Raw genomic sequence first — 27,624 nt, 5'->3', positions numbered from 1 at the left:
GTGTGTGTGTGTGTGTGTGCAAGCACAGGGTGCAGTGACAAATTACATGTAGATAATTGTACTTCTCCATGAAGAGAACTCATTATAAAGGTACATAAGGCTATGTGTCAATACCAAAAGCTCTTGTTCTTTCACAATAATATAGTGAGCGTCCCAATAGTTGTAATGTTACAGTATTTACTCTAAATCCATGATCTATCACTATCACTGCAAATAATTTCTAAATAATAAAAGGTTGTGTGTGCAAACTGGATTAAATGTGTGATGAACGTGTTATGCAACTGACAGTTGCATGCAGAGTGCTCCTGGCAACCTTCTACTGTTGCCACAGTCAGGTGGAGCTGTTCCAATTATAATCCACATGGAACCATTCCAATTCCAATGCTTAAAATAGTTAAGAGTCCCCCATTGACTTCCAGTGGGAAGGATACCGTTGAGGTTCTTAGTCTTTTAGTTTAAATCAGAAAAGGGCATCAATGTAACTATATTATAATATGGGAGGGGACTACAATAATGTGATCACCCTCCTCAACAATATACCATGTGTTTCATTACAAAAAAAAACATAGTTACCTCATGTTCACTGGTCAATATTATTTTAAATTTAAAGCACATGATTACATCTGAAATTCAACAGATCTACGGTAGGCTATACAGGCAAAGTTATTATGAAATAAAGACTAAAGAAATAAGCGTGCAAGTGTGTTTTACTTGCATGCTACCAATAATTTTTCAAACTGATGATTATCTCGTTTTGGAACGAAACTTCCCCTCATAAAATGCTGTTCTGTTGTCCTCTGTCCCGTCTGGTTCTAAAGCCCTGGCCACCTCCACTCAGCAGCAGCATGTTCCTGCCACACAAAGGCTCCCCAGGCAGCGCTGTAAAAGCTTATCAGGCCCACACATGTAAATTATTTCTTTGGGGGGGTGTACATATTATTTTCATCTTTGCAAAGTTTCCTCTTGCAGTCTCTCCACACTCACCTCCTCACAGGTTTCCTGACTCTATCCACCTTCCACTGTCCAATAGAATCACTCTATCCACCTTCCACTGTCCAATAGAATCACTCTATCCACCTTCCACTGTCCAATAGGCCTTCTAAAATCCATTGTCCCAACAGCCACACTCTATCCACCTTCCACTGTCCAATAGGCCTTCTAAAATCCATTGTCCCAACAGCCACAAATCATGTTGAACAACACTTTTGTTTTAATGAGGAATAAATGACAGCTTTACTTACATTTACACAAACATAAACTGGGACTTTTGACATTTGTATCCTCGGGTGAGGTGACTTATGACTTACTATGAGCCATTGAGGACACAGTTTCTTCTCGTGCCTTCTCACATTTTGAGGGAACAAAATGACAAACGGGAGCATTATGGCTACTTAAACCTATGATGCGTCTACAGTGCCAGTATATGGATAGATTCATCTGGACCCATAGAAACCAAGGAGGGTAAACAGAGGAGATGTCACTCAGCATATCGCATCAAATATATGACATATGCACAGGTACAATTAGCATTTCCATCAATTTGGTCCTCAAAACACTCAAACAGCGCAATCTGAACATGCACCATACCCCCATCTCCCATTGGATGGCTGACTGGTGACATAGTCTACATGCATTAGCCTTGACCTAATCCAGGGAAAATAACACGTAGTGGGTGAGATGTACTGAATCTGGGAACAGAAGCTGTTGCGGGTTCTGAAACCCAGATACTTTTAAGGCGAAATATAATATGAACAAATACAATAGGATTCGAGCAGCTTCACTGCTGGGACCCCCAACAAACTCTAGAATATATGATGAATAAATTAAAGTCAGATTATTAATCACAAACAAGATAATTGTACAAATAAACAAAACAATAGATGCACATTATTTACAGTCAGTAGATTTAAGATGGAAACACATAATACAGACATTATTTACAGTGGTTGCAGCCTGTTGATACAAACACAGAGAGAGAGAGGGCCAGCAACCCATAATTAACACTTTCAGTGCCACGCCTCCGGTGCCCCGGAATCCCGTTGCGTGCTACCACCCACTTCAATGACAGAGCTCTCATATTTGCGAACGCATAAACTATATCTTAAATTATGGCTATGTGTCTAATATGGCCGTCGCTTATCAATGACTTGTTTACAGTCAACATTGTCGAAACGGATTGTTTTTTTATCCGTTAATTTCCGTTTTATACCATTTTGAAAAACGCTCGTTTTTTGAAAGTTCCAGAAGAAAATAAAGATTCTGTGATAAACGCCCTTTACTGGAATACACAAAACACATTGTCATTTTTCGGCCTATTTATGAATCGTTTTCAAATAAATGCTAGATTATCGATAGTATATGTGTACTTATGCACGCTATAGAAGCGGGCTGAAAAATCTATTATCTTATTTCCTGATTGCACACACACAGACACACGCATATGGCACACGCTGATATATAGGTGAAAATAGCTCTGATTATCCCAAGACTGGTAAAATAGATTCCTTACCTCAGATCAGATGTTCTCCAAAAAGATTATTCCAATTCCTGATCGCCATTCCAAATATCGATCGCATTTATTGATCCAACGCTGGGTACTGGAAACACACATTCTCCGCTGTTCTGGTGGTGGGCGATTACTTGGATCGTCTCCGGTTACTTGTCTGACAAGTAAAATGTGGAAGCAGGACTATTTTTTCTCCATGCGTTTCTGCGTTTCATTCAATCCAATCCAAAGGGGTGCAGTACCATCCGGAGAGACGATAGGGGGCGGTATTTTCCCTGTTCGAGTTCAGACAGATCCCCACTGGTAACGTGAGGCTAGATTGATGAAAAATGAATGGAAATCGATAATTAAAAACTAACGATTAAAAACGAGATCTCTCGTCTGTGGCACTCAACGGTTGGCATGAACTAACGAGAAATCTCGTTGCTGGCACTCAAAGTGTTAACCATGACCCTCTTCAACATTTCAAAAATATTATCTTTCTCAAACACACGCTATAGAAATCCCTCTGAGACTTACTTGAAAAGGAAAATCCTTCCCCTCTCGTGATTATATATGCAGGCTTTTATCTTTTGAATTTAGTTTTCTTTACAGGCTATTTATTGGATATCAGCGCCTTCTGTTGGGTTCCATGGGTGAGGCTGGCTGTGTATACTCCCTGAATGAATGGCTGTTTATGTTGGTTGTACACCCAGACACTGGCCTTGCTCAAGTCACTCATCCAGTTTGGTCATCTTTCTTTTGGTTATGATCTCTGAGCGGCTGATAGGAAGTGGGTCATATTGCTGTAGACTCACCACAATGCTTTCTTGCTGAAACCATTTCCCTGAGGGAGAGAGGGGGAAATTAAACACAAAATGGCATTAATTGGTTAGAAATTATTCCTTGGAAAATAATAATAAATGCATCTTTGGCATCAAAATAACATTCACCAAAGATTTTAAGTAATTTTGCACAACTGGATTAATTTGCAGACTTGAGAAATTACCTTTAGCTGCCAGAGTTGTACCCTTCCTGCTGACTTGTTGTACCCTTCCTGCTGACTTGTACCCTCCCTGCTGACTTGTTGTACCCTTCCTGCTGACTTGTACCCTTCCTGCTGACTTGTTGTACCCTCCCTGCTGACTTGTTGTACCCTTCCTGCTGACTTGTTGTACCCTCCCTGCTGACTTGTTGTACCCTTCCTGCTGACTTGTACCCTTCCTGCTGACTTGTTGTACCCTCCCTGCTGACTTGTTGTACCCTTCCTGCTGACTTGTTGTACCCTTCCTGCTGACTTGTTGTACCCTTCCTGCTGACTTGTTGTACCCTCCCTGCTGACTTGTTGTACCCTTCCTGCTGACTTGTTGTACCCTCCCTGCTGACTTGTTGTACCCTTCCTGCTGACTTGTTGTACCCTCCCTGCTGACTTGTTGTACCCTTCCTGCTGACTTGTTGTACCCTTCCTGCTGACTTGTTGTACCCTTCCTGCTGACTTGTTGTACCCTTCCTGCTGACTTGTTGTACCCTTCCTGCTTCCTGCTGACTTGTTGTACCCTCCCTGCTGACTTGTTGTACCCTTCCTGCTGACTTGTTGTACCCTCCCTGCTGACTTGTTGTACCCTTCCTGCTGACTTGTTGTACCCTTCCTGCTGACTTGTTGTACCCTCCCTGCTGACTTGTTGTACCCTCCCTGCTGACTTGTTGTACCCTCCCTGCTGACTTGTTGTACCCTCCCTGCTGACTTGTTGTACCCTCCCTGCTGACTTGTTGAGAACTTGTAAGTCGCTTGGATAAAAGCGTCAGCTAACATGCTAAATGACTAAATGCAAATGCAAATATTTGTCAATTAAATCAACTAGTCTACAAATTCCTATGGCAAACTTTTGACCAAGAATTGTTATTAACCGCTGCCTGAGAGATGACTGGACTGTAGAGTTTACTTACACTGCTGGCATGGCACAACATGGAAGGTGCTAGAGACTCTGCTGACTGAGGCTGGGAGCTACAACTGCCCTGGTTCAGGGGGGGGGCCGTGGCCCGCGGGAAAATCCTCTCTTGGGTCTCCCTCTGTGTACACACACACACACATACACAAAGAGACACAGACAGACACAAAGAAATCATCACAATATAACAAACATCTCAGTAATGGTTATACGAGATGATATATTCTGAGTTTGAGAGCATGATGTGTTTGAATGTTAAAAGGTAAAGCAGACTCACGATAGCGAGGCTCTTGGTAATCAGGGCTAATTCCGTGGGCTGGTACACACAGCTGCGTAGCTGAGCATTATAACCACCATAAGGTGACACTGGCTTCTTGACTGCTAGTGAAGAAAAGAGAAAAAAAAAAGTATACATCTGCCAATGTTTGAAGAGGATGCGTGGGCCACGGTTTCCATGGAAACGGCTCGTAAAATTTTACCATCGAGCGGTTTGCTTATAGAACGATTGACTGTTAGGAGCTGAGACATCTGTGAATTGACAAAAGCACAACGTTGTACTATAGAACCTTTATAACCCATGTGACCCTCCAGCAAGGGCTACAGTATGTGAGGGAGATTATGAGAAGGAACAAAGTTCACCAACCTGTCCCCCTCTCTCCACCATTTATTCTCTCTCTAATGGCTTTCTGTTATGTCGTCATAACAAAGCTCAACAATCGTCAGTATTTTGTTTACTCATGTGTAGCTCTATTGTGCTGAGTCGAACAGACGTGATACTATGTAAATACAGTATTGTAGATCAGATGTGTCCTAAAAAGTCCTTGATAGGTGTGAGTTTTTTTTCTTTATCCTACTGTACAAATCTCTATTTATATTCTAGGGCAAGAGGCTTAATTCCTACGAATACTACTTTGTAGAATCATCTTGTGTGCACTGCCAGAATGTATGCATGTCAACAGAAAACAATTCATCGTTTTGGCGAGCCTAAGGTCATGGTAAAAGTGACCTATGAATTTAAAGGGGTAGTAAGCAGGAAGAAAACTGTGTATTACAATGCCACACCATGTCCACTTTAATGGCCCTGGCTGTAGATGGCATCACACATGGTAAAGGTCTGTGTGGGTTGAGATTTAAATGTGCGCTATGTAGTCAGAGAAGCAAAAAGATTCTAAGGACATTTACATAACCGAATAAAGAAACTGTCCTTGTTGGGTCGTAGTTGTCAAACATTTTAAGCTTACATTTGGTTTACAGTGCCTCAAAATTTACATTAGTCATGTTGACATAAGATACAATAATTACAAGACGTACATGTAGTTTATAGTAAATATGTTTTGTAAACTCATTGTAGGCCCAACAAGTCCCCCTCCCCTCAAACTGCGGGAGGGGGATTTGTTTACATTTGGAGTCAACAATTACAAAACATATTTATAGTTATGTAATACTTATAATTATTCTATCTTATGTCATCATCAATCAAATAAAATAATTCCAGGTCCTGTGAACCAAATGTAAGCATAGAGTATGTTTGATTGTAAACAGATTGCAGGCCCTGCCTTTGTAAACAACAACAAGGTACCTTTCTAGCTTCAAACATTGTTCCAGGGACCATATTTTACCTTAGATTTCTAGTTTATTATTATTTTTTGTTTACTTCCTATATGCATGCTGTATGTAGAATCTAGAGATCTATTAGCCTTCGAAGTCTGTCATCTTGTTCTATTTCTCTACATATTCCTTTCCTTTGTTACAAGGATATAATGAGATAGCTAAACAGTTTTGTGCTTATAGATGCATTATTTATTCGGTTTGTGATTGGCAATATCCACACTAGCTACTATTTTTCTTTTTAAATACAAGCTACAACTGGGTGAATACGTAAAAAAAATCTGACTCTCCAAAAACTACATAGAGAACCTTTAACACAAGCCTGTTACAGCTCTTGAGCTGCCTATACCTTGCTTGTCTTCTCCCCAAACTAAGAGTTAATTTGACTCCCTCCTCACTTCCTATGGACTTTGTGTCCATTAAGGCAGACAATGCAAATAGTTGACATCCTGTGACAACCAGCCACCTAACTTCTGCTTTTGTAAACTGATTATGGATAAGGTAAGGGTAAATATAATGACTAATAACATGAAGTCACGTTGCTTGATGCCCAAGTAAAGAAACATGAACATAGCATGGCTTTGAATGTCAGCTTGGTACTCTTGCTATTTATATTTCACTGAGGTTAATGTTTCACAATTGAATGTTGATCTATGTTTCTATTACAGGCTGCAATGTTGTTTAAATGTCTTTATTTTATTTTGTAATAGTTTCATTTTTGCTGTTTTTTGTTTTGTATATTTTCTATTGGATGAGTGTATGTCTGTTGAAAAAAACATGAAGTCACTGATAGACCATGACTCAAGAGAAAGAAGCTGTATGATGCTCTACCTAGACTGAACTCATCCAGAGAGAAGGCCTTGTTCTCCAAGTACATTCTCTGGTCACATGGGCTCTGCTCTTTGAGAATGTTGTCATAGACCAGGCTCCTGGCAGGATATACAGGGTCTCCCTCGTGGGGATGCTCCTGGTCTGGATCCTCCTGGGTTAGGGAGCAGGTTTCTGGGATGATGTAGAGGACAAGGAACACCCAGGCATTGGACACCAAGGCCACAGCTAAGGTAGGGTCATCCCAGCCGGGGTTCCCGACCACCTGGTTCCCGTGTACGTACATGACGATCCAAGCCACCCAGATGGCCATGGTGAAGACCCCCGTCGCCAGGATGAAGGCCCCATCCCGCCGCCACCGCTTGTGCTTGTGTGTCAGCGAGGGCACCGCCATGAGAACCACAGCCAGCAGCAGAGCCATCACGTAGATCAGCGCCATCACAAAGTCCTGGTTGGCAATGCTGCAGGACCAGGGATCAGGGATGATGGCGGGCATGTGAGGGCTCCTGGCCACAGTGATGATCAGCCACTCTGTGTTGATGACTACCTCCACCAGCCAGAGAGCCAGCGCCCCCAGGCACAGCGTCCAGCCCCTGGGCCCCTGGCCGTGGCGCTCCAGTAGGGCCAGCCACAGCCCGTGCATCACCAGGCAGGCCAGGCAACCTGCAAACAGCACCCCGAAAAGGAACCTCCGTGCGGCACAGGTGGTGAAGTCCCGGCCCACGATGAAGGCAAACGTCAGGCCGAATAGTCCGAGAGTGAAAACTAGAACGCTGGCCTGCAGGGTGACCATCCCCTTCCTCTTCTTGTCCGTCACAAAGGGCAGGCTGGCCATGACAATGACCAGCAGGACAAAGGAACTCACCACACCGGCAGCAGCAAAGGCCTCCACTACGATCCCCCACACTGTGGCCAGGTCACATAAGTTGTAATAAAGGGAGTTGGTGGAGGGACCACACCCTTTAGGAGCACTGGTAGGGTACATGGCTTCACTGCAGACCAGAGAGACGGTGCCCTCTGCAGCAAGAACAGCCTGATTACTGCGTCACTCAAGTGCACCAGGCTGGAATCAAAGACACATGTAAAAGTGTATCTAGACAAACATTTGAAACCCAGCATCTATTTATTATTCATGTTGTACAGCCTAACAACTAATTGCAATACCGTTTTTCAATTGAATTGCTTACATAATCCAAAGCAGCGAAGAATTATGGATTTCATTTTTATTTTTTTAAGAAATGACTGGACTGGTGAATAGTTCTACCCACACACAATTATTTCTACCACAACTGCCCAGTAAAATCTGAACTAAAAGTTAGTCCCATATATGTAGCTGCTTCTTCTCTGTGGGTCAAATTATCAAATGTGAATTTTAAGATGTGTGAAAAGTTATGTGCATTACACTAAGCCCATCAGACTTTACGGATCAAGGAATTAACATGCATACTATACACACGCACGCACACATATATCCCACCATACATCTTTGACAGGAGATATGGGGTGGGAGATATATCACAAAAATATGTATGTATGTATGTATGTATGTATGTACAGTGTTTCCCCTGAAAAAATATTCAGCAGCGGTGCTGTGTCTCTAGGGGGGTCCTTTACATTTTAAAGTTAAATGCATCAATCTGGTGCACTTTGAGAGCAAAATAAAGAGGCTAGATCTATGATGAACTTTGTGCTCAAAACACAAAATCGACTAGACTGCAGTGTTTTCTCCCTGCAGCCTTTTCCTCGGGTCAGTCTTTTACATTAAGCACCCCCCACAGCCCAAATGAAATGGAAAAAAAATAAAAAAATAAATAATAGTCTATAGTTCATGCACGAATGCATATAGGGGAAACACTGATATATGTGTATACATGTATTTATGTATGCACGTCCTTACTGCGCTGCCCTGTCCGTAGCCTATACCTGTAGAGCTGATGACTGTAAAGGTAATGCCGCTGCTCCAATCAATCCAGATACATTTGATTCGGAAAGAATTTCCGCCTGGAAAGTTGCAAATATGTTGTTTGTTTCGTTGATAACTTTACTGTATTTTATAAATGAGAACTTACCCGTATTGCAGTTCGTTTAAATGTCCAGTTTTGTATACACACGGTGCTTCATACAAGGCACAGATGTCTACATGTGGAACTTCTGATCACGGACAGTAGCCTTGTCTTTCCGCCCACTCCCCGTGTTTCTGTCCTACCATCATGTCCGCCTACAAAACACAACCAAGTGTTCACTCCATCTAGCAGTATCTTGGACCAGCCGCCTCTCACCTGTTCTTAGTGCTTTCAGCTTTGCATATTCTGTGCGATTAATATGACCTACTTATTAACCAGCTTACACCGAAACAATAGACCCACTATTTATTACCAAGAGTGAGTGTGACACTACATTTTTCTAGTTTATTGTGTTTAGCTATAGGCCATTTTCGGATTATTGGGCTATTTTAGAAGTTATATGGCGGGACAAAACCTCATAACTCCAAAAACCCAACTTTTCAGCAGATGAAAAAAACGAACACAGATTTGAGGGTGAATAGTTAGGAGGTTTAGAGTGACAGATGATCGGTTTAATGCTTTCCCATTGTTTAAACTTTGTAAAACCCACACACACATATGGAGGATGATCTACGGAGTTGATTTATATAAAAAAAAAAAAATGTAAAAATGGAGTTATGTCCCGCCAGCAGCGAGATATAGATATGGTATGCTAAAATGACAATGAAGTATAACCAACCCGTATTTAAGGTAGCCCAGCCTAAAGGATTGCCTCTTGCCTGTCATAATAAATATAGTAGACAAATATTAATTGGCTAAGAACCCCCCCCCCCCCAATCGATTCTTATTGGATTGTGGTTGGATTATTTCTTATTGTGAGGAGTCATCAAGGCTCAAGCCCATAATAAACACTAGACTAATGCTGCCTTCCTCTACCGTCAGTGAGCGTTGGTGGGCCACCACAGCAAGGACACAACTGCTCCACTAACAAAACATTGTAATTGTGTTTAATTTCCCTAAAAAGGTACAGGCTTAGTGTCTAGAAATAGTATTCTAGCCATAAGAAAATACACAAATAAGAATAATGAAATAACCAAAACTGGGATGAACATTGACCCAAATACAATAACTGCCCCCATCCATCACTGCTACAAAATAATGGAAACACTGAGCAGGTCAGGTTTGGAGAGCAGAGCCACCTGCTGGGTGATATTGATACAAGATAAACTGCTATTGGTTTCTTTATGATGATCCCATTATTTTTGCTCCAAATATCTATCTCGATCAAGCTTTGCAGTTGCAACAGCTTGGACTCAAATCAGATTACATAATGAAATGGCCTACGCCATTGATCCACAGGCAATGTCAATTAGCAATTATTTGATCAAGAGTAATGTTGAATGCAGCCATTGATTTGAGGCTTTTAGATTGCCACTACTCTGTAGATTAGAGCCACGCTGCTATGAATAAACATGACTCTCTATATCCCAGAAGAATATAGAATAATACTGGTAGGTTTTCTCTGGGGTTATTAGTCCCATTAATGCTGTCAACATCATCATGAAAAATGATAAGAAGAAGTATTGTGACTGCTGTTAAAAATATAGACTATATCTGTGCTGTATTTTCTTAGACCAACGAGTCGCTAGAATGTTGGACTGTGGTGTGCACAGAATGATCTTGACAGCATGTGAGTACATTGATCTTTCTGTCTGTCACCTGCTTGACTGTTTGTCTCGTGGGTGTCTCTGTGTCTGACTGCAGATTTCCCTCTCTGTCTCTGTCATTCATGTCACATTGTGATTGCAAGTAGTCGATGCTATTAAGTGAAAATGGGACAGTTTATCACACTAAAGAACTAGTCAATTGAGTGTAGCATCAGCCTTCGGTGAACATCATCCTGTGTGTAACATGAAGGACACATTGGAACAAGAAGTCCTTTGATGGCTGAAATATTATGAATTTATGACATTAAACTTTTGTACACATTTTTGTACCTTTTTTATGTGTAGTGCCTCTCCTCTTATATAGGCTACAATAGATGCATTAAAATAACAAAATCAAATCAAATGTATTTGTAAGGCCCGACAACATGCATTAATGTCCCCATGGGCCGGACACGTCTTCTTTAAACAAGTCAAGAAGAAACATCACAATAAATCAAGAACAAAACAAAAACACCATGAAATCCAAAATAAAATGTAAAATAAATAAATGAATGAATGCAACACTCCCAGACATACCCCACGCGAAGGTAAGGAAAAACTCACAAAAAACCTAGCAATGGGAAAAAAGCACCACAGGCAATGTGGAGGGGAGAAACCTTAGAAGGGCCGTTCAAGGGGGGATCTCCCTTCTTAGATGTCGGTGATACTAGTGTTGCTATAAAACAGGCGAAACAGTTGGTAAACATGTACATATGTGTAATGAAACACAAATAAGTACATGCAATAGCAACTTGGAACATTTTGAAAGATTGAAAATAGAGCTGATGACTGATCCATTTGAGGTACGTAGAGAGGATCGCATCCTCCCGGCCATCACCACGGGACGTCCACCACTCCGGTCATCACCACGAGACATCCACTCACAGGGAGACAATACAATGCAATGCAATGGAAATATCACTGCAGGGATGTAGTGGAGTTTATTTTTGTATATTATATTTTCGTGGCTGTTGGCGTTACTGTGCCCACCTTTCATTTTACCCCTGTACCGTTGATGTTTGGCACGCAAGGCCTGCACATGGACCTGTGAGGTATTGAGTGTTTATATCCAAAGCCATTTGTTTAACCTTCCGTAGCGTGATGTTTTGGAGGCCTAGTTAACTGGTAGATCCCCTAGGGTTCTGTCACCCGCATGAGGTCATCTAGGACACCTTCTGATGCTGGCATGGGCATTTTGCCAGCGCTAAGCAGCACTGTTTAACATTGTATGATGGGCACCCCTGTAGTGCATTGATCCACGAATGGAAGCCCTCCCCAGGGGTGCTTTTACAAATTTGGCAGCTTGTCAATCTATCCCCAGGGATGGCTATCCTGTTAACAGATTCTTCAGTAGAAGCTGGCCATAGTGGAGAGGGCAGTATGACCTTGATGGAAGTCAGAAGTCCATGTGGACATACAGATGGAAAGTGGACTGGCATTGGTTTGGGTCGTTAGCTTGACTCCTAATGCAACTGCGCATGTAGAGAGTATTTGTTTTGGAAAGTTACAGCATGCATGAATTAGGTAGTGAACTGCTGGCAAACCCATCAGAGCAGAGCGGACCGATATCCTGCGCACACAGACATGAATCTTATTCTCATGCAATCTATGCCTGGCATCATTAGTGGGGTGATGGCAGGTCCCAAACTATCCTGTGTCTGTCGTGTGTGTGTTGGGTGCCAGTAGTCCAGTCTGTTGTAGCACACATCATTAGGACAGCTCAGCAGCCCAGCGGTCCTCTGAGAACATGTCAGGCTATTCATAGCCTGTAGCTCAGGTGGGACGCCTCTCCTCGCCTGCATTCTTATTAGAGCCACACAGCCTCCCGAGCTCCTTCACAACCCAATTCCCTCTGAAATTAAACTTCTCCTTGTCTGTTTTATAATGGCCATATATGGTAGACTGTTTGAATCGACATTATATGCATATATTCTGTACAGATTTATTGCATTTCCTTTGTATAGAAGTGTGCATAGGACTCATTGCCTTTTGTATTTTACCTTAGTATTTTTATCATGTCTATTTTATTTCTATTCTATTTTATTCTATTATTATTATTTGTATTTTTTTGCACAATCGAAGCGGACATGGCCACCTTCATTTCACTACATGTCTTGTGATGAATAAACCTCTTGAATATTGAATCTTGATTGACTTATTAATTATAGTTATAGTTTTGATGTCAGTCAGGGGTTATATACTGTATAATTCTATGGGTTTAGCCCACTGTAAGCTTGTCTCTCTGTGAGTTTAACAAGGATCTGAGTATTGATAGGCCATTCTCTGACAAAAGATCAATATTAAGGCTGAGTGGTGAATAGTCAGTTTAGTGTCACTTTAAACAATTAATTGAATTCAAGGTCATGGAAACCATGTGCCATTGTTTTCCGTTGCAACTTCACACTGGATCACACTTGCGGCGCATCATAGCTTTTATATGTTACTCTTGGCTTGGTAGTTCAATGACACTATGTGGCTCTTAAGCTCATTCTAAGCAGTTATAATGCTTAGTATTGATTGGCATAGCTCCATCCTGGCAATTAGCATGTCCCCTGGACCCTGCCTGCAGCAGCCTGTGAACTCCATGCACTGACTGGCTGTGTGTCTGTGAATATCACGCATATTTGTCTTGTTTTGCACACCACATATAGTACCCAGCATTCTGACACACATAAACTAATAAAGTTGGCAGCACTGACTTTTACAAAACTGATTGCAATGTTTGTAACAGGTGAAAAAAAAACATGTCTTGTCTTCATTTAACAACGCTTGACACATCTCAGGCAAGAGATCCAGTGAGCAGAGGTTTAGATGTATCTTATAATGTCATAATTGCTGTGATAATGTAGTTATTCTTCCATTACTTGGCACCCAGTTAAAGACTATACGATGATCATGTTTTTAGATAGATTGCAGGCTATGTTGACACAGATATCAGAACCTCCTAATATACTAACCTACACTGTAGCACTCAACACTTTGATGAACATTGTTACTCAGCTGATAGAGTTGTACCCTTCCTGCTGACTTGTCGTACAAAACTTGTAAGTCGCTTTGGATAAAAGTGTCAGCTAAATGACAAAATGTAAATGTAAACCTCAATTACTTGAGTGTAAATTACCTTAATGGTATGTTGATCAGATGTGGAACTGATCAGATGTTGATTGTTGATATATTGTGCCTAACCAGCCCTATTTCTAACCTCTCCAGAACACTGAACTGGATCCCCGTCTGGCCCGGTGCCACCGATCGATGCCATGTTGCATCCAAAAGGGAGGAATTCAAAATCAAAGCCGTCGTCATGGCAACGCCCCTGCCAGATTCCACCAATCAATGGAGTCCGTGAGGTTGAGAGATGCGCCGGGGAAAGGCCAGCGTCCTACATAAAGCGGGCGGGACGCGGAGTCAGGGCAACCCACGCACGCACAGACGCAGACTCAGCACCCAGGAGAAGGGCCGGAGAAGAGTGGAGAAAAAACTAAAGGACAAAGAAGGAAGAAGAGGAAACGGATGAGCAGAAATGGCTCACTCATGTGAAGGAGGAATCCCTACCTGGCTCTATCTGGGCACCCTGTTGGTCTCATTCTACTTCCACTCCGTCACAGTTGGAGGAGGTAAGATATGATGATATACTGGCATTAGTTGTTTGAATTGTTTGCATCCCTTCCCCCCCCCCCCATCGGGCAGTGGGACACGGCGTGAGTATGTCTCTCCCGAGGGCAAGAGGGGGGTGGACATCCTATCTGTCCTACTTGTCCTGTTCTCGTCTTATCGGTCTGCTGTGTGCAGGTGAAGGCAGTGATGTGAGCCAGCTCAGTGATGCTGTTTAAAAATAGAAAAAAGAAGGAGAGGAAAAGATAAAAGTAGATACTGGATAAAAGTAGATCTGACTTGTTGACCAGAGGAACTGAAGAACGTGCTCTAATGTCAAGAAATCACACATCAAAGATCACCTTTTCATTTGGAATTCCTTCGCTACACAGACCTCTTCTAATGCTAGATTATTAGGGACAAGATGTTTTGTTTCATGTAACTGTCCCTACTGAGAATCTCAGAATCTCACATTTCTTTCTAGGAAGGTCAGAAAAGGTACAATTTGCAGCACATAGCAAACACATTTACCTTTTGTTATCAATACAGATAGAAGATTTTTTTAATTGGCTGAACGATGAAACAAGAGTGTCCTACATTAAGTCATATGTCAGTGGCCCCCTAAGCTCAGCTGGCTCTGGATGCCGGCTAGCTAATTGGACAAAGGTTACTTTGAAGTGTGTGTGGGGGGGGGGGGGGGGGGGGGGGGGGGGGGCGCTTGATTGTGATGGAGATATGAAGACTGTGAGGCGGGCCAGGGAGTCTGCTTCCCCTGTGTCTCATTACGGCCAATAAGGCTGCTGATGGTTGTCCTGAAGCAGGGTGGGAACAGCAGCATGTCGTGCCGAGCCTTTCATGTGTGATTCACCAGTACATTGCCACTTGTGCTCAACCTCCAGAAGGCTCATAGCAGCAGCCATCTGTACCACCGCCAACAACTCCGGGGGATCATTTCTGAACACCTGGCACCTGAGGTTTTCTGAGTCAGCCACCTGGCATGCTGTCGTCCTTAGCGATGCATCGAGAGCACAAGAATGGGAAGCCACACAGACCTGCTTCACTCTAGACTGTCAGCTGTGGTTTGGTCATGGGCGTAGAACTTGATTTGATAATAATTCCAAAACCATTTCGATTCATTCCTCAATGGTCGTTTGGCTTGTACATCTTTAAAATGCCTGCCATAGAATGATTTACAATGTCATGGCAGTCAGTGTTGGTTTGCTGCATGCAAAGACTGTATGTATTACTTTGACAAAGGCATACATTAGAAACACTTCACATTTTTGAGTCTCATGCGCTGTCCATGCGTATAACAATGCTGATTCAAGGTGTAATGAAGCGATTACCATGATGCACTGAGAAGGGCCATTTATTCTTCTTTCATTTGGGTCCTGTGGTCTCGGGACTGTACCATGTGGATAAACAGTGATTCTCCAGTTCTTGTGATGTGAGTTTAGCAATAGATTAGAGTCCTGAACATTTATTATGCGTCTATTATTCTGCACTACTTGTTCTGCATCTGACCATCATTGTAGAAAAGGGGCACATGGTTTCTTACTGTGCTTCTGGGTCGGTCTGTGCTGCAGTTCATCTCTTACACAGGGTGTTGAGTCTAGAAAGGGCCTGGGTGAACAGCATGTAATAAGTGATAATAGGTCAAGTTTATTATTATCATCAGTTCCTGTTTGGCTTTTGTGAAGCTGCATAAACTGATTTTATTAGGGTCTTTTGATTTGATTAAATAATAAGATAAGTCAGAGTACCAATACTAGTGAGTTGTGGTGGGTCAGGCAGACTTAAGATTAATTTCCAGAGTGTTATCTAGACGTTGCTACACAAAGATCCAAAACCAAATCCCTTCACCATGTAATTGAAAAATACAAATGATTGTGATTAGGGATGTTCGATGTTGGCTTTTTTACAGATATAAAAAAAAACGAAATAATTTCAGGTAACTAACATTGCATATCTCTTTTTTTGTTGTAGCCTCCCACCCCCCCCCCTTCCCCCAAAAGGATTTTGCTTTTTGTTCAGGCTGCGTTTGTATATAATAATTTGTTCTTACTAGCTTGCCTGGGTTAATAGAGGTTAAATAAAAATAAAATAAAAACAATAATTTCCGATATTACATTTTAATGCCAATATCGGCCGATAATATCAGTAGGCCGATAATATCGGACATCTCTAATTGTGATTTGCGCTCTCTCCCATAGCTGTCCTCCTGAAGCAGGAGGTGGCACTGGAGAATGGTGCCACGGTTCTGAATCACACCATGTCTCTGGTGCAGCGCATGGATACCCTGCTGGCCAACGGGAACGGCAGTGACGTGACCCTGCGGGTGCAGACCATCTCCACGGACGAGGTGAAGGTGATCCAGGCTCACACCCTGGTGCTCACCCTGCAGAGCGAGGTGTTCGAGGAGCTGCTCCTCAGCCACAACAGCAGCACCCTGGTCCTGAGGGAGACCGCCGACTGTGCTGCCGTCTTCGACAAGTTTGTCAGGTAAGAAGAGTGACGGGAGAGCAGACCCCGGTTGTGTCTCAATGCCTTGAATAAGTAACTCTGGTTTAGGGGTTAACGTTAGATGAAATCCAAATTGTAGTTCCAATGTTGTAGTTTCATTTAGATAGCATTTTACAAATTTGATGATGCAAAAAAATATTGAGATCTTGATTTTTTTCATCCTCCCTTAAAAATATATAATAATATCTCAACATTACACTTGTTGTGAGTGACTCACATACAATGTACGTCTGATAGTGAGCATGTGGCTTTATATCTTCGAGTGACTCAGAAGTGTTGTCGGAATAAAAATGAAATGGCTCAACCCTCATAGTTACATTCTTATAAGCAGTGCTTTGTAGACCTTAGATGAATAATCCAGCCCTCATTTCCCCCCTGCAGATATATATACTGTGGTGATATCTCTGTGCGCCTGGATCAGGCCATTCCTCTACATAAGCTGGCCAGCAAGTATCGCGTTTGGAGTTTGCAGCAGGGCCTGACGCAGTACATGACCCAGCATCTGTCCAGCGAGTCGCCCTCAGGTCACGTGGTGGTCTGGTACCAGTATGCCATGCAAATCGGGGACTTGTCTCTGCGAGACAGCTGCCTCCAGTACCTGTCCTGGAACCTGTCCTCCGTGCTGCAGAGTGGAGAGTGGGGCTCCATCAGTGATGACCTGCTCCTGTCCATGCTCCAGCGTTCTGACCTCATTCTGCACAGCGAGCTGGAGCTGTATGAGGCTCTGGAGGCCTGGATCAGCCAGAACCAGCCTTCTGGCCCGACTGTGGAGAGCGCCCTGCGGTCTGTCCGATATGGCATGATCCCTCCTCAGCACCTCTTCCGTCTGCAGAAGCAGTCCCCTCTCATGCTGAAGTATTACGAGTCCATCCGTGACCTCATGTACTTGGCCTTCCAGTTCCATTCCGCCTCCCCTATTCAGCTGGCCAAGTACTTTGATGTCAACTGCAGCATCTTCACCCCCCGTAACTACTTGTCATCCTCCTGGGGCTCTCCTTGGATCATCAACAACCCCACCCGTGACGACCGCAGCTACAGCTTCCAGACCCAGCTGGGGCCCAGCGGCCATGACGCCAGCAAAAGGGTGACATGGAATGCGCTGTTCTCCCCCCGCTGGCTGCCGCTCAGTGTCAGATCCACCTACACCGAGGTGGGTGCCATGCAGCCCACCCGCACTGATGGAGGCCGCCCACGCATCATTGTCACACCTGCCACCTCCAGTCCAGACTTTGCCGGCGTGAGCTTCCAGAAAACAGTGATCGTGATGGCAAGGCAGCAGGGGAAAGTGGTGGTCCGCCACGTCTATAACTTCCACCAGAGCACAGAAGAGGCTGGGGACTTCCTGGCGGAGGCCGACCTCCAGCGCCGCGTGTCAGAGTACCTCATTGACAGCTCACTCTACCTGCACATCGTGGTGAAGCCCCTCTACCACACCCTCATTGTTGCTAAGAAGTGAGGACAGGGGGTTGGTGGTGCCTCACTCTCAGTTGTCCAACCCCCACTTCTCCCCACCCTCCACACCTCATCCTCCCTCAGCCGACACAGTCATACAAACACATTCAGAACAATACTCATATCACAACTTGTGTGTCTTGGCCTGGTATCTGACATCTCTAGTATTAGCAACTTTTTGCAATAGTGTTCAGTTTTGTCTTCCAACTATTTAGTAAAGAGATGTCCGGTACCAGAAATGGGCTCACTAAACAGCAATTTGAAGTTAGTTGATCAGCAATTACTTTTTGATTTTCCTACAGTGGGTATTTAATCAATTCATAAAAAAACGTTTACGAACAGTATAAAATGTTCTTTCTTTAATGTCCGGCTGTTTCCTTGGTTGTTTGTTATTATATATTCTGTATTACATTATTGTTCATATTATCTGCATAGTTTTAGAAGTTTTGCTTATAAATCAGTGTTTGCTACTGATTTCATTGTATGGAATTTCACTATGGTGCTACTGTACCACAATCCCTCTGAGAAAAGTATGCTGTAGGTCTATTTCTAGCATCCCACAAATGTGTAGTTTATAGCATTATAGTTATAATTATAGTATTTCAACAATACCATGTTTAATTTACATTACAAAATGTATAATTCCTGTATCAATGTTGCTTTGAATTCTGTAGATTATATGCAAGATGTTAGGTGACTTCTGAGTTCCCCCACTTCTTAATTTTTGTTTTACTGTAGTGCTTCAATTGGTGTTTAATTTCTGTTGTAGGCCTATGTGGTGTTACCCTCAACTGTTCCGCTGGGTTTACTAAAAAATTACATCTCCACTACCCTTTTCATCCTGAATAAAAACAAGAAATTGTTCATTTAGTCTGTTGCTGACTATTTATGCAATTACCCAGTGCACGTTTTCATTAGTCATAGAAAGTCATTTAAGAGGAATAAATCATTTAAGTTTCATTTCAAACTATTTATTTTGTATGTACATCAATGTCACATTATGTATATTTCTTATGTAGCATAGACCACTGCACTTAAAATTAATTCCCAAGTCGATCTGGTTTATCAATCTATGCATGCAGAGTTCGGGAGTAGGTGCGGAAAAGTGACTATAGCTCGGCCGAGAAAGTGCCATTCGACTTGGGATTGGTCTCTCCGTGTTCAGGAGACTCATGCGTATAAAGGTATCTTGGATCATGTCTCCAGCACCCCCACAGCCGTAGCTACAACCACTTAATGTCAAGGCTCTCATCCACATTCATTCATTTTCTCCCCCGCTCTCTCCTCCATGAGCTCAATGTAACGCGGAAGTGCGGTGGTCTATACACGGCACCTGGCGCAGACTACACGGCCCATGATTCTTTAACATGAGACAGGAAACACGTCATTGCGTACCAGCGTCGTTGGATCCTTCAGCTGTCAGACTTTGGCCACCCCAAAAGTGCAGTTTTTCCAGTAAACTAACTCGAGCTGTATATCCCGCGCAGTCTTTGTTAAAGTTGTGCATTAATCTGTTAATCGATTCGTAGTTCCGCGGAAAATAGATACAAGCACGCTGATTGCACGGAGATAAAAAATATTTTATCGTTGCTAGTTTTGCACGACAAGCCACCGCAGAGCCTGAGCGGGGGTAGGGTAGATGCAGGGAGGGAGGGAGTAGAAAAGGCAAAAGTCTTTGTTCCCTTCCCCCTCATCAAAGCAAAGGGGACATGTCTCTCTCTAAAGGAGGTAAGAATTTCTTACGTTTCCGCTTTTATAACGCATTCGTGCATCTACTTTGCATTTGTGAAGTGCAGTTACGTGGAAGTCGTGTTTAGCCACCATTGTAACGTTAGCCTACCAGGTGGAGCTGCATGCTTGGGGGAGAGAGAAAAAAAACTAGAACGTCTTTCCTGCTTTTATCAGTATGCAAAGTATTTGGTCGAAGCTCCGTCAGTAACTAACGTTACCCACCCTGGTGATATTCTGGACTAGCGTTTCAATAATAGATAGTCCCGTGTTGATGGCGATTTAACTATTGCCGATTGAACCATTTATCAGAATAATAAGCATTTTGCTAGCGTTAACTTGGGTTTAGCAATCAATGCAGTGGATGAGAAATGTTTTTGTATTTATCGTTAGCCAGCTGTGTCTCGCTGCACCGGTAAATATTATTTTGGCCTTTTTGGCGAGCAGCACCCACAGGTGTCCCCCCCCCTGGCGAGCAGCACCCACAGGTGCCCCCCCCTGGGTGTCATGACTGACTGTGTGGGTTCTTTCTGATTGGCCGACTCAACCACAAATATATATTATTTTTAGTCTCATCCTAAATATTCATGATTTACTCTCCTGGAAATATATCTATCTGTAATATTCCATTGGAAACGACCTCACACACACTTGGCCTCGCTCTGCTGGTATCTGTTGTTGTGTAATTCTGTAGCAACGGACACTGTTAAAGAAAATACACACATTGGAAAACCAAGGTCCTCCCCCTACGTCAGATACAGAGGGCACGATGATGATGTCAATTTACATTTCAAGTTCACCGCGTGCTATTACACAATCATGAATGAATGAATGAATGAAAACTTTATTTAACAGATTGCAGAATGGGTACAATACAGTACGGCTCAATACATACAATTGTTAAGGGGATGCAGACCTGAGAAAGACGTTTGTCTTGTTTCCATCAGGGTCCCCCATTTTCAATTCATATAGACATATATGACATACATGACATACAGATAGTCAGTACTGCTACATCTATACATTTATGACATACCAGATTTGCAAATACAGTACTGTTTGTGATACAGAAGGAGTCAAGAAAAGGGAGTATATACATTTGACGTAGAAACTGTACATTGGAGGTTGGGTGGGGGGGGTTGGGTACATTGGGATATTGACAACCATACTGGGTAATTTACATTGGAGGTGGTTGGGGGGGGGGGGGGGGGCGGGGGGCATACTGTATAAACAAGTAACACTGTACATTGAGGGGGGGGGGGAGGAGACACTGTACAAACAAACACAATTGTACATTGAACTATTGACAAAACCATACTAGGTAAATGACTGTACATTGGAGGGGGTTGGAATGATTGGGTTAGGATATTTACAGGGGCCAGTGTTACCATGGTCAGGAGCACACATTGTTTTGAGAGGGCTCTGCAGATTGGCTGTGTGCTGTTGTTCAGGCAATCGCAGCCTTTGGCCTACCATGGCATGTTTTGACTTGCGCTCTCAAATGATTAGTGCAGACGTTCTTTGTTGACAGTTCACTGGCTGCAGTCTGGCATAGCTGCTACACAGGTTCTATGCTGTTATTTGTGTAGACTGCAGCAAGTGAAAAAGGGCTTGTGGAAAGCATTTTCTGGCCACTATTTTGGCCTTGCTTTACATTTTGGGTGGAGTAGGGTAAGGTGTGTTACAGTGCAATTCAGCATTATTTAGGCATGTTTGATGGTCTGCTTCTCCTAACTGCACTGGTAGCGTGGAATATTATCTTTTGGTAGACTATATGGTCCCATTCCAGGCCTGGAGCTTCCTGGTGGTGCCTCGCCAAAGAGTCATTGGCACTTTGATCGCATGGACAGGCCAGGAATTCAGAGTATTTTTCTTCATGTGTGCCAATCTCTTATGAACAAGCTTCTGTTTTGAACACCAGTGCAAGCCTGTTCATTAGTGTGTCTGGTCTGTCCTTTTCTCTCTAAAGAATCTCCCATCTCTTCTCAATGTCCATTGACCACAGCTATCAGCATAGTAGTTTCATATTGAGTCCAATTCAGGGACTAGGCAACAGAAAGCTGCAGGAACGCTGGCCTCAGCTCAGCCTGATGAGGAAAGCAAGCAAGGCCCAAGTGACATCATGTTTCCCAAAGGGTCTTCCTGACAGCTGTTGCTCTGAGAGGATGTGTCCAGTGTGACTAGCTGTGAGTCATCGTCCACCCTGCAGTGAGGACAGAGGGACACAACACATACTCCCTTCCCGACCCTCACCCTGGCACCTGACCCCCCAGGGCAGCACCTTACTGTATAAAACCATGCAGACATTCAGCATCGCTGCTTGTCCTGCAGTTATGCTACTTCCAACTCTTTCAGGATGGTACTGGCAGAATTTATATGGAGAAATATAAATATGATTGTTTCCAAGTTCCAACTTAGTGTATACTGCTTTCTTTCAGTTTAGGACATGAGCAACAATGCTGTGTCACACTATACCTGATGTGCATTTATCATACATGCACAGGGAACAAAATAAGCACCCGCCAAGCGCCAATGGCGTGTAGATTTAAGGTTTGGCGAGTAAAAATGAGGTCTGCCTGCCACCTGGCATGTAGTTCATATCGATACTCTTATTTTGAAAATCCTGTGCGGGTCTCATTTCCGCCCCAAGCTCCAGTCATAATATCTATGGCTCCGGCAGCTAGCAACGTTCGGTTCATATGATACTCTTATTTTGAAAAACCCTGTAGCAACTCCGCGAGTCATATCCGCCCAGTCCGTGCTTCTGAAAGCAGAGCAGCGCTACACAGCAGTGCGCCTACACGACCCAAAATAAGTCTGTGGTGTTTTTTTCTTCTCACAACGGGTCAAATGCATCTACATGCTTTGCACCGTCGCCATTCCTTTATGCCCACATTGCCCCAAATGAACGTTTATGTACCATTACAATCACTACAACGTTAGCGTAAGCTAACAAGCTAATCCTGATCAGAGGCAGAGGCGCAGAGCCATAGAGAACAGCAGACAGTGTGGACTGGGGAAAGGGAAATGGGGGGGCACTCTCCCCTTCCCTGTATGTGTGCGTGCGTGCGTTTGGAAAGACGATGAAGTCACTAGTCAGGACAGGAGTATATTATAGTAAACTGAGGATTACTGAGGATGGACAGATAATGTTGATATTCAAATATAAAAAAGTTTCGAGAGGAGTGGAAGTTTGAAGACAGACTACACTACAATATGATGCAGGGGTGGTGAGTTGAAACAGTGTGTGTGTGTGTGTGTCCTGACCCCACTTCTATGTTTCAATAAATTATTTGCATTTAAAAGTATTAACGCTGACTCATTCCTTCAGTCCACTCAAAATTATGCTAATATTCCTTATGTTGTTTATGATATTAATTGAAAATAGCATATGAGAGTATTATATAGTAATAATAACACATGGCGATATACTAAAAAGCTATTTATAATTTTTGGCTGGTAAAAAATCTGCCTGGCTGGTAGTTTTTAAAATCTATCAGCCAAATGGCTGGTAAGTCAAAAAGTTAAGTTTGTTCGCTGACAAGCAGTCTGTTAGTGTTTCTCTCCTGCACTGTTGAAGCGAGAGCCTACCCGGCAAGTATTGGCTACTAGAGATTCATTAATAACCCGGGTTCACTGCAGATAGCAATGCTGCTGCGTTCTAAACGTTTGAGTATTGACTGACACCAAGGACCAGTCCGTTACTTTCATTGAACAGTATGGGTCATTAAATGAAAACAATTGAGATATCTGCTAATCTGTTGTTACGGCATAAGCCTTGAAGGGCTTGAAGCGGTCTAAATCAATCTTGGTCTCTCGTAAGTGTCTCTGGGCCCACAAAAGTAGACAAATCGGAGCTGATCATTTCACTGACGTCACACACTGAAACAGTTATCCCAGCCAGCCAGCAGAGCAAGCCACCCAGCTCAGCCATGTCAAGAATTCAGTCAATTCATGGAAACAAATGGGATACAAATCATAATGTGTCTTGTTATTGCAAATAGTTTTATGCCAGAAACCAAGCTACATTCACCACCAGCACACAGGAGCTTTGTCATATCTTCTTTGATAATAGAAGTGGATAAACCTTAGTAGTATAGCACTAACTGTGAACATCAGTGAAGGTTTGTTCAATCAATATGTACTAGGCTACACATGTTGTCTTGTACAAAGTCTTTCACAAACTATATAATGCAGGGAATCATCAGCACATGGTATTCAGATGAATTCATGAAAGCTAACATTTGACTGCTAGCTAATATCTATGCAAACAATTTTCTACTTTTGTTCAACAGAGTGTACGATAAAGCTGCTGTTTGGATGTCAAAGGGGTCTGGCAGCTAGCAAGCTTATTTAGCCACTTCATTTACATGTAACTTAGCCACTTCATTTACCATTGTAGCTAGATAAGATGACCTGTTTTGTAGTTTTACTCCTACTCATTTGGCTTGCTAATTTAATGTTAACTAGCTGACCTTGCTTGATCTAGCTAGGACACTAGTTGATTTCTTATCACTTCTAATTAATTTGCAAAAATAAATTTAAATCTGTTTGATACAGTGATTGCTGGCCGCTTACCCCATTGTTAGATTATCAGCCTTGTTTCTGTATTAGAGACTATATAGAAACTTGCTATGCTCATTTTTATTGGAGGAACAAAGGGCTGTTCTATTTTTCAGGTCATAGGAAGGTTTTGGATGCTCTTTATTTAGCTTGCACAGAGGAAATGCACAATCTATTTTTGACTGAACATGTGTGAGCAAAGCACACGTTAAGCGTTCCCCCACCACATGAGACTACTGTACAGAGACATGCAGGCTTAGGCCTAGTGGATCATTGGAGAAGTATGGGATGACTACTACCACCACCAAGCCCAACACTTTGTAGACATGTTTCAGGTCCATAACACAATAGCATGGTCTTACAGAAGTTTCAGTGGTAGGACAGGGTTTCATCTGTCATTTCCCCAATTTATTTTCTATAGTCTGTAGTGGTATGACCAGTCAGATAAATCATTTGAAGTAGTAGTGGCAGTTCATATCTACTCCATTCCACTCATACAGATGATCTTTTATAAAAAAAAAAATTGCTTGATTCAAATAGTGACCAATCAGACTGCAATCAGCACACTAGTCTTTGACTAGTCTGCTTTCATCAAACAAGCTTCCCAGACTTTGGATGAGATTTGGGTAGGTGCACCCTGGCTGGCCTAATAGTACCGTCAACATTTTCTCAAAATGGCATAGTTTATATATTGTGTTGCAAAATTATTTCACAATTAATTTGTTAGATCTATGCATAGTATTCCATTCTGTTAAAGTGAAAGGAAACTCAAATGTATATGAAAGTATAAACTAAAATTAAAATAACAGACATCTAGTTTGTATAGGCCTAATGCTACCACATTTAATTTGGGCTAAATTATTACACAGGCAAAGCAGAGGAAAAAAACTATTCTGTTACTAACTTCCTCTTTATCTTGTAGTTAGTGATTGTGAACAATATTTTCCACTCAAAAATATTTTACTTCTGTTTTTCCCATGGCGTGCAGGACTGCCCGCTGGGGGCTATGCTTGGCAGATTGTGGTCATTTGTCAGGCTCATATGCAGGTAGCGCCGTGGCTTTGTGCGATTTGGTGCTTTTTCTTGCTGACAAAGAAGAAAGTCCCTTCAATAGTGATTCACTGTGTGCAGTAGACTCAGAGTATGGAAAATGATGGATGGCATTTGAGTCCACCTCTTGATATTGTTTCCATTATAGAAATGAAGCTATAGCCTTAATTAGGGCTATCATCGATTTAAAGGGGAACTATCTTACTATTTCTTTCACTATTTGGTAGGCTTGGGCGGTATGACGGTATTAAGGTATACCAGGGTATTTAGAAATACCTACGGTATTGATTTTCAATACCGTCCGTCACCGTCAAAATCACAGATGCGCTTCAGTTTCTATAACAGTGAAACGGAGTTTTGAGTGTAGTGCACACACTGAGTGTAGTGCACACACTCGCCAGCAGAGGGCGAGACCGCTCTAGTGGAGCGAGTGGGTCACAACGGTGTAATGTTGCGACAGTGCTGTGAAAATACCGTAAAGCGTTGTGACGAGAGCAGTGTTGTTGTGGTCCTTGTGGAGCAATCAGTCTCTTATTATATGTGAACTAAAGAGTACAAGGTTTACACAACAGCCCCCACCGCCTTTTTATTGTATTTGTACCGTCCTGTACTATCCGCTGTCAGCTGTTTATCTCTCTCTGTGAGCTACTGAGCTTGAATAAATAGCGTTAGCTCAAGTTAGTAGCGTTAGCTCTGCGGCTAATCTTGGATTACCCTGAACTAAATCAATGGCTAGGTTATAAAGCATTCGAGTAGTTTTTACTGCACATAGAAGTAGCCAAACAACGGGAGCATTTCGGGAGCATATGACCAAAACCCAGGCAATTTCTAGCCCTTAAGGAATCAAATAGTCTGCCATGGCTATAGGCTAGATGCTAACGCTAAAACGGTGCGGGCTTCTACCGGTGCGGGACGGGACTATCATTCTGAGAGCTGACGATGATTTGTTTACTTGGTAACACGTAACACCCCCCCCCCCCCCCCCCCCCCCCCCCCCCCCCGCTGATGAAAATGAAAGTCATACCGTCAAATACCGTGCACCGGGGTATTATAACATAAAGGTTTGCCGGTTTGAAAATAAGGATACCGCCCAAGCCTACTATTTGGGCAATTTTACACAATTCCTGTGAGTCTATGGAACACATGTTTTTCTTAAAAAAATATTAATTGTTTTGTATTTCTAATCAAGTCCTCTAGAGCAGCATTTTCTGCACTTCCAGATTCCAAGCTGTTTTTGGCTGGGCTCCGCCCATACTCGCAATGCGCTGTATGACAGTCACCCACAGTCTGCACTGGCAGACAGAGAGAGAGAGATAGAGAGGGAGACTAATTAATTTGGCTGCGGGGGACAATGCATTGGTAACTTGTTTCAAATGACAATATATACCCGTGAATATTATTGCATCGGAATACACGTGGGAGTGTGCGTGTGCGCTATGATATTTTGCAACAGGTTGACGTGATGCGAGTGCTGATGGCGAGTGAGAGAGAACGAGAGAGAGAGGGAGATATGGAGAGAGGGAGAGAGAGGAGAGATTATCCGAGAGCGTGCGTGCGTTTTCCCCCCACACACACGCAGTCGGGAGTGTGTGTAAATGCTCCGAGACAACTCGAGTTGCACCGTATGAGAGCCTCTCTCTCTCTCTCTCTCTCTCTCTCTCTCTCGCTCGTTCTCACTCTTGTTTGAGGAAGTGTCAGTGACAGGGAAACCGCCTTCGTAGAGCTGCCGCGGTTACAGCAATAATGTTACGTCACGCCCACGACCGCAGCGTTTAACTGAATACCCAGGGAACAAACTTAACTTTTTGACTTACCAGCCATTTGGCTGGTAGATTTTTTAAAGTACCAGCCGGGCAGATTTTTTACTAGCCAAAAATTATAAATAGCTTTTTAGTATATCGCCATGTGTTATTATTACATTACTCTCATATGCTATTTTCAATTAATATCATAAACAACATAAGGAATATTAGCATAATTCTGAATGGACTGAAGGAATGAGTCAGCGTTAATAGTTTTAAATGCAAATAATTTATTGAAACATAGAAGTGGGGTCGGGACACACACACACACTGTGTTTCAACTCACCACCCCCGCATCATATTGTAGTCTGTCTTCAAACTTCCACTCCTCTCAAC

The 27,624-nt window shown here is 42.8% G+C and overlaps 3 protein-coding genes across 3 annotated transcripts in view; 2 read left to right on the top strand and 1 right to left on the bottom strand.

Annotated features, from left to right (window-relative positions):
* Window positions 1-1,266: 1,266 nt before the first annotated feature.
* Window positions 1,267-9,031, bottom strand: LOC311240857 (G-protein coupled receptor family C group 5 member C-like). The gene is made up of 5 exons (XM_084329450.1): window positions 8,940-9,031; window positions 6,874-7,933; window positions 4,712-4,812; window positions 4,433-4,555; window positions 1,267-3,332 (listed from the first exon to the last, which is right to left on the bottom strand). Exons 2-5 carry the CDS (start codon window positions 7,853-7,855, stop codon window positions 3,300-3,302), a joined length of 1,239 nt encoding a protein of 412 aa, XP_084185576.1. The 5' UTR covers window positions 7,856-7,933; window positions 8,940-9,031; the 3' UTR covers window positions 1,267-3,299.
* Window positions 9,032-14,099: 5,068 nt separating this feature from the next.
* LOC311240552 (BTB/POZ domain-containing protein 17-like) lies at window positions 14,100-18,149 on the top strand (the record flags this gene model as incomplete). The annotated part of the gene is made up of 3 exons (XM_084329130.1): window positions 14,100-14,193; window positions 16,384-16,672; window positions 17,075-18,149. The coding sequence occupies 3 exons, from the start codon at window positions 14,100-14,102 to the stop codon at window positions 18,147-18,149; spliced, it is 1,458 nt and encodes a 485-aa protein (XP_084185256.1).
* A 1,438-nt stretch (window positions 18,150-19,587) lies between these two features.
* The window catches only part of LOC311240905 (dual specificity mitogen-activated protein kinase kinase 6-like), a 49,189-nt gene continuing 41,152 nt past the window's right edge, over window positions 19,588-27,624 (top strand). Inside the window, exon 1 of the mRNA XM_084329516.1 lies at window positions 19,588-19,873. Coding sequence (XP_084185642.1) covers window positions 19,855-19,873 — 19 coding nt within the window. The 5' untranslated portion in view covers window positions 19,588-19,854. The remainder of the gene's footprint in view (window positions 19,874-27,624) is intronic.

Source organism: Notolepis coatsorum (genome assembly GCF_963971535.1).
Source record: "Notolepis coatsorum genome assembly, chromosome: 14".
Lineage (NCBI taxonomy): Eukaryota > Metazoa > Chordata > Actinopteri > Aulopiformes > Paralepididae > Notolepis > Notolepis coatsorum.
The sequence above is the reverse complement of the archived record's forward strand: the minus strand, read 5'-3'. Positions and strand labels throughout refer to the sequence as shown.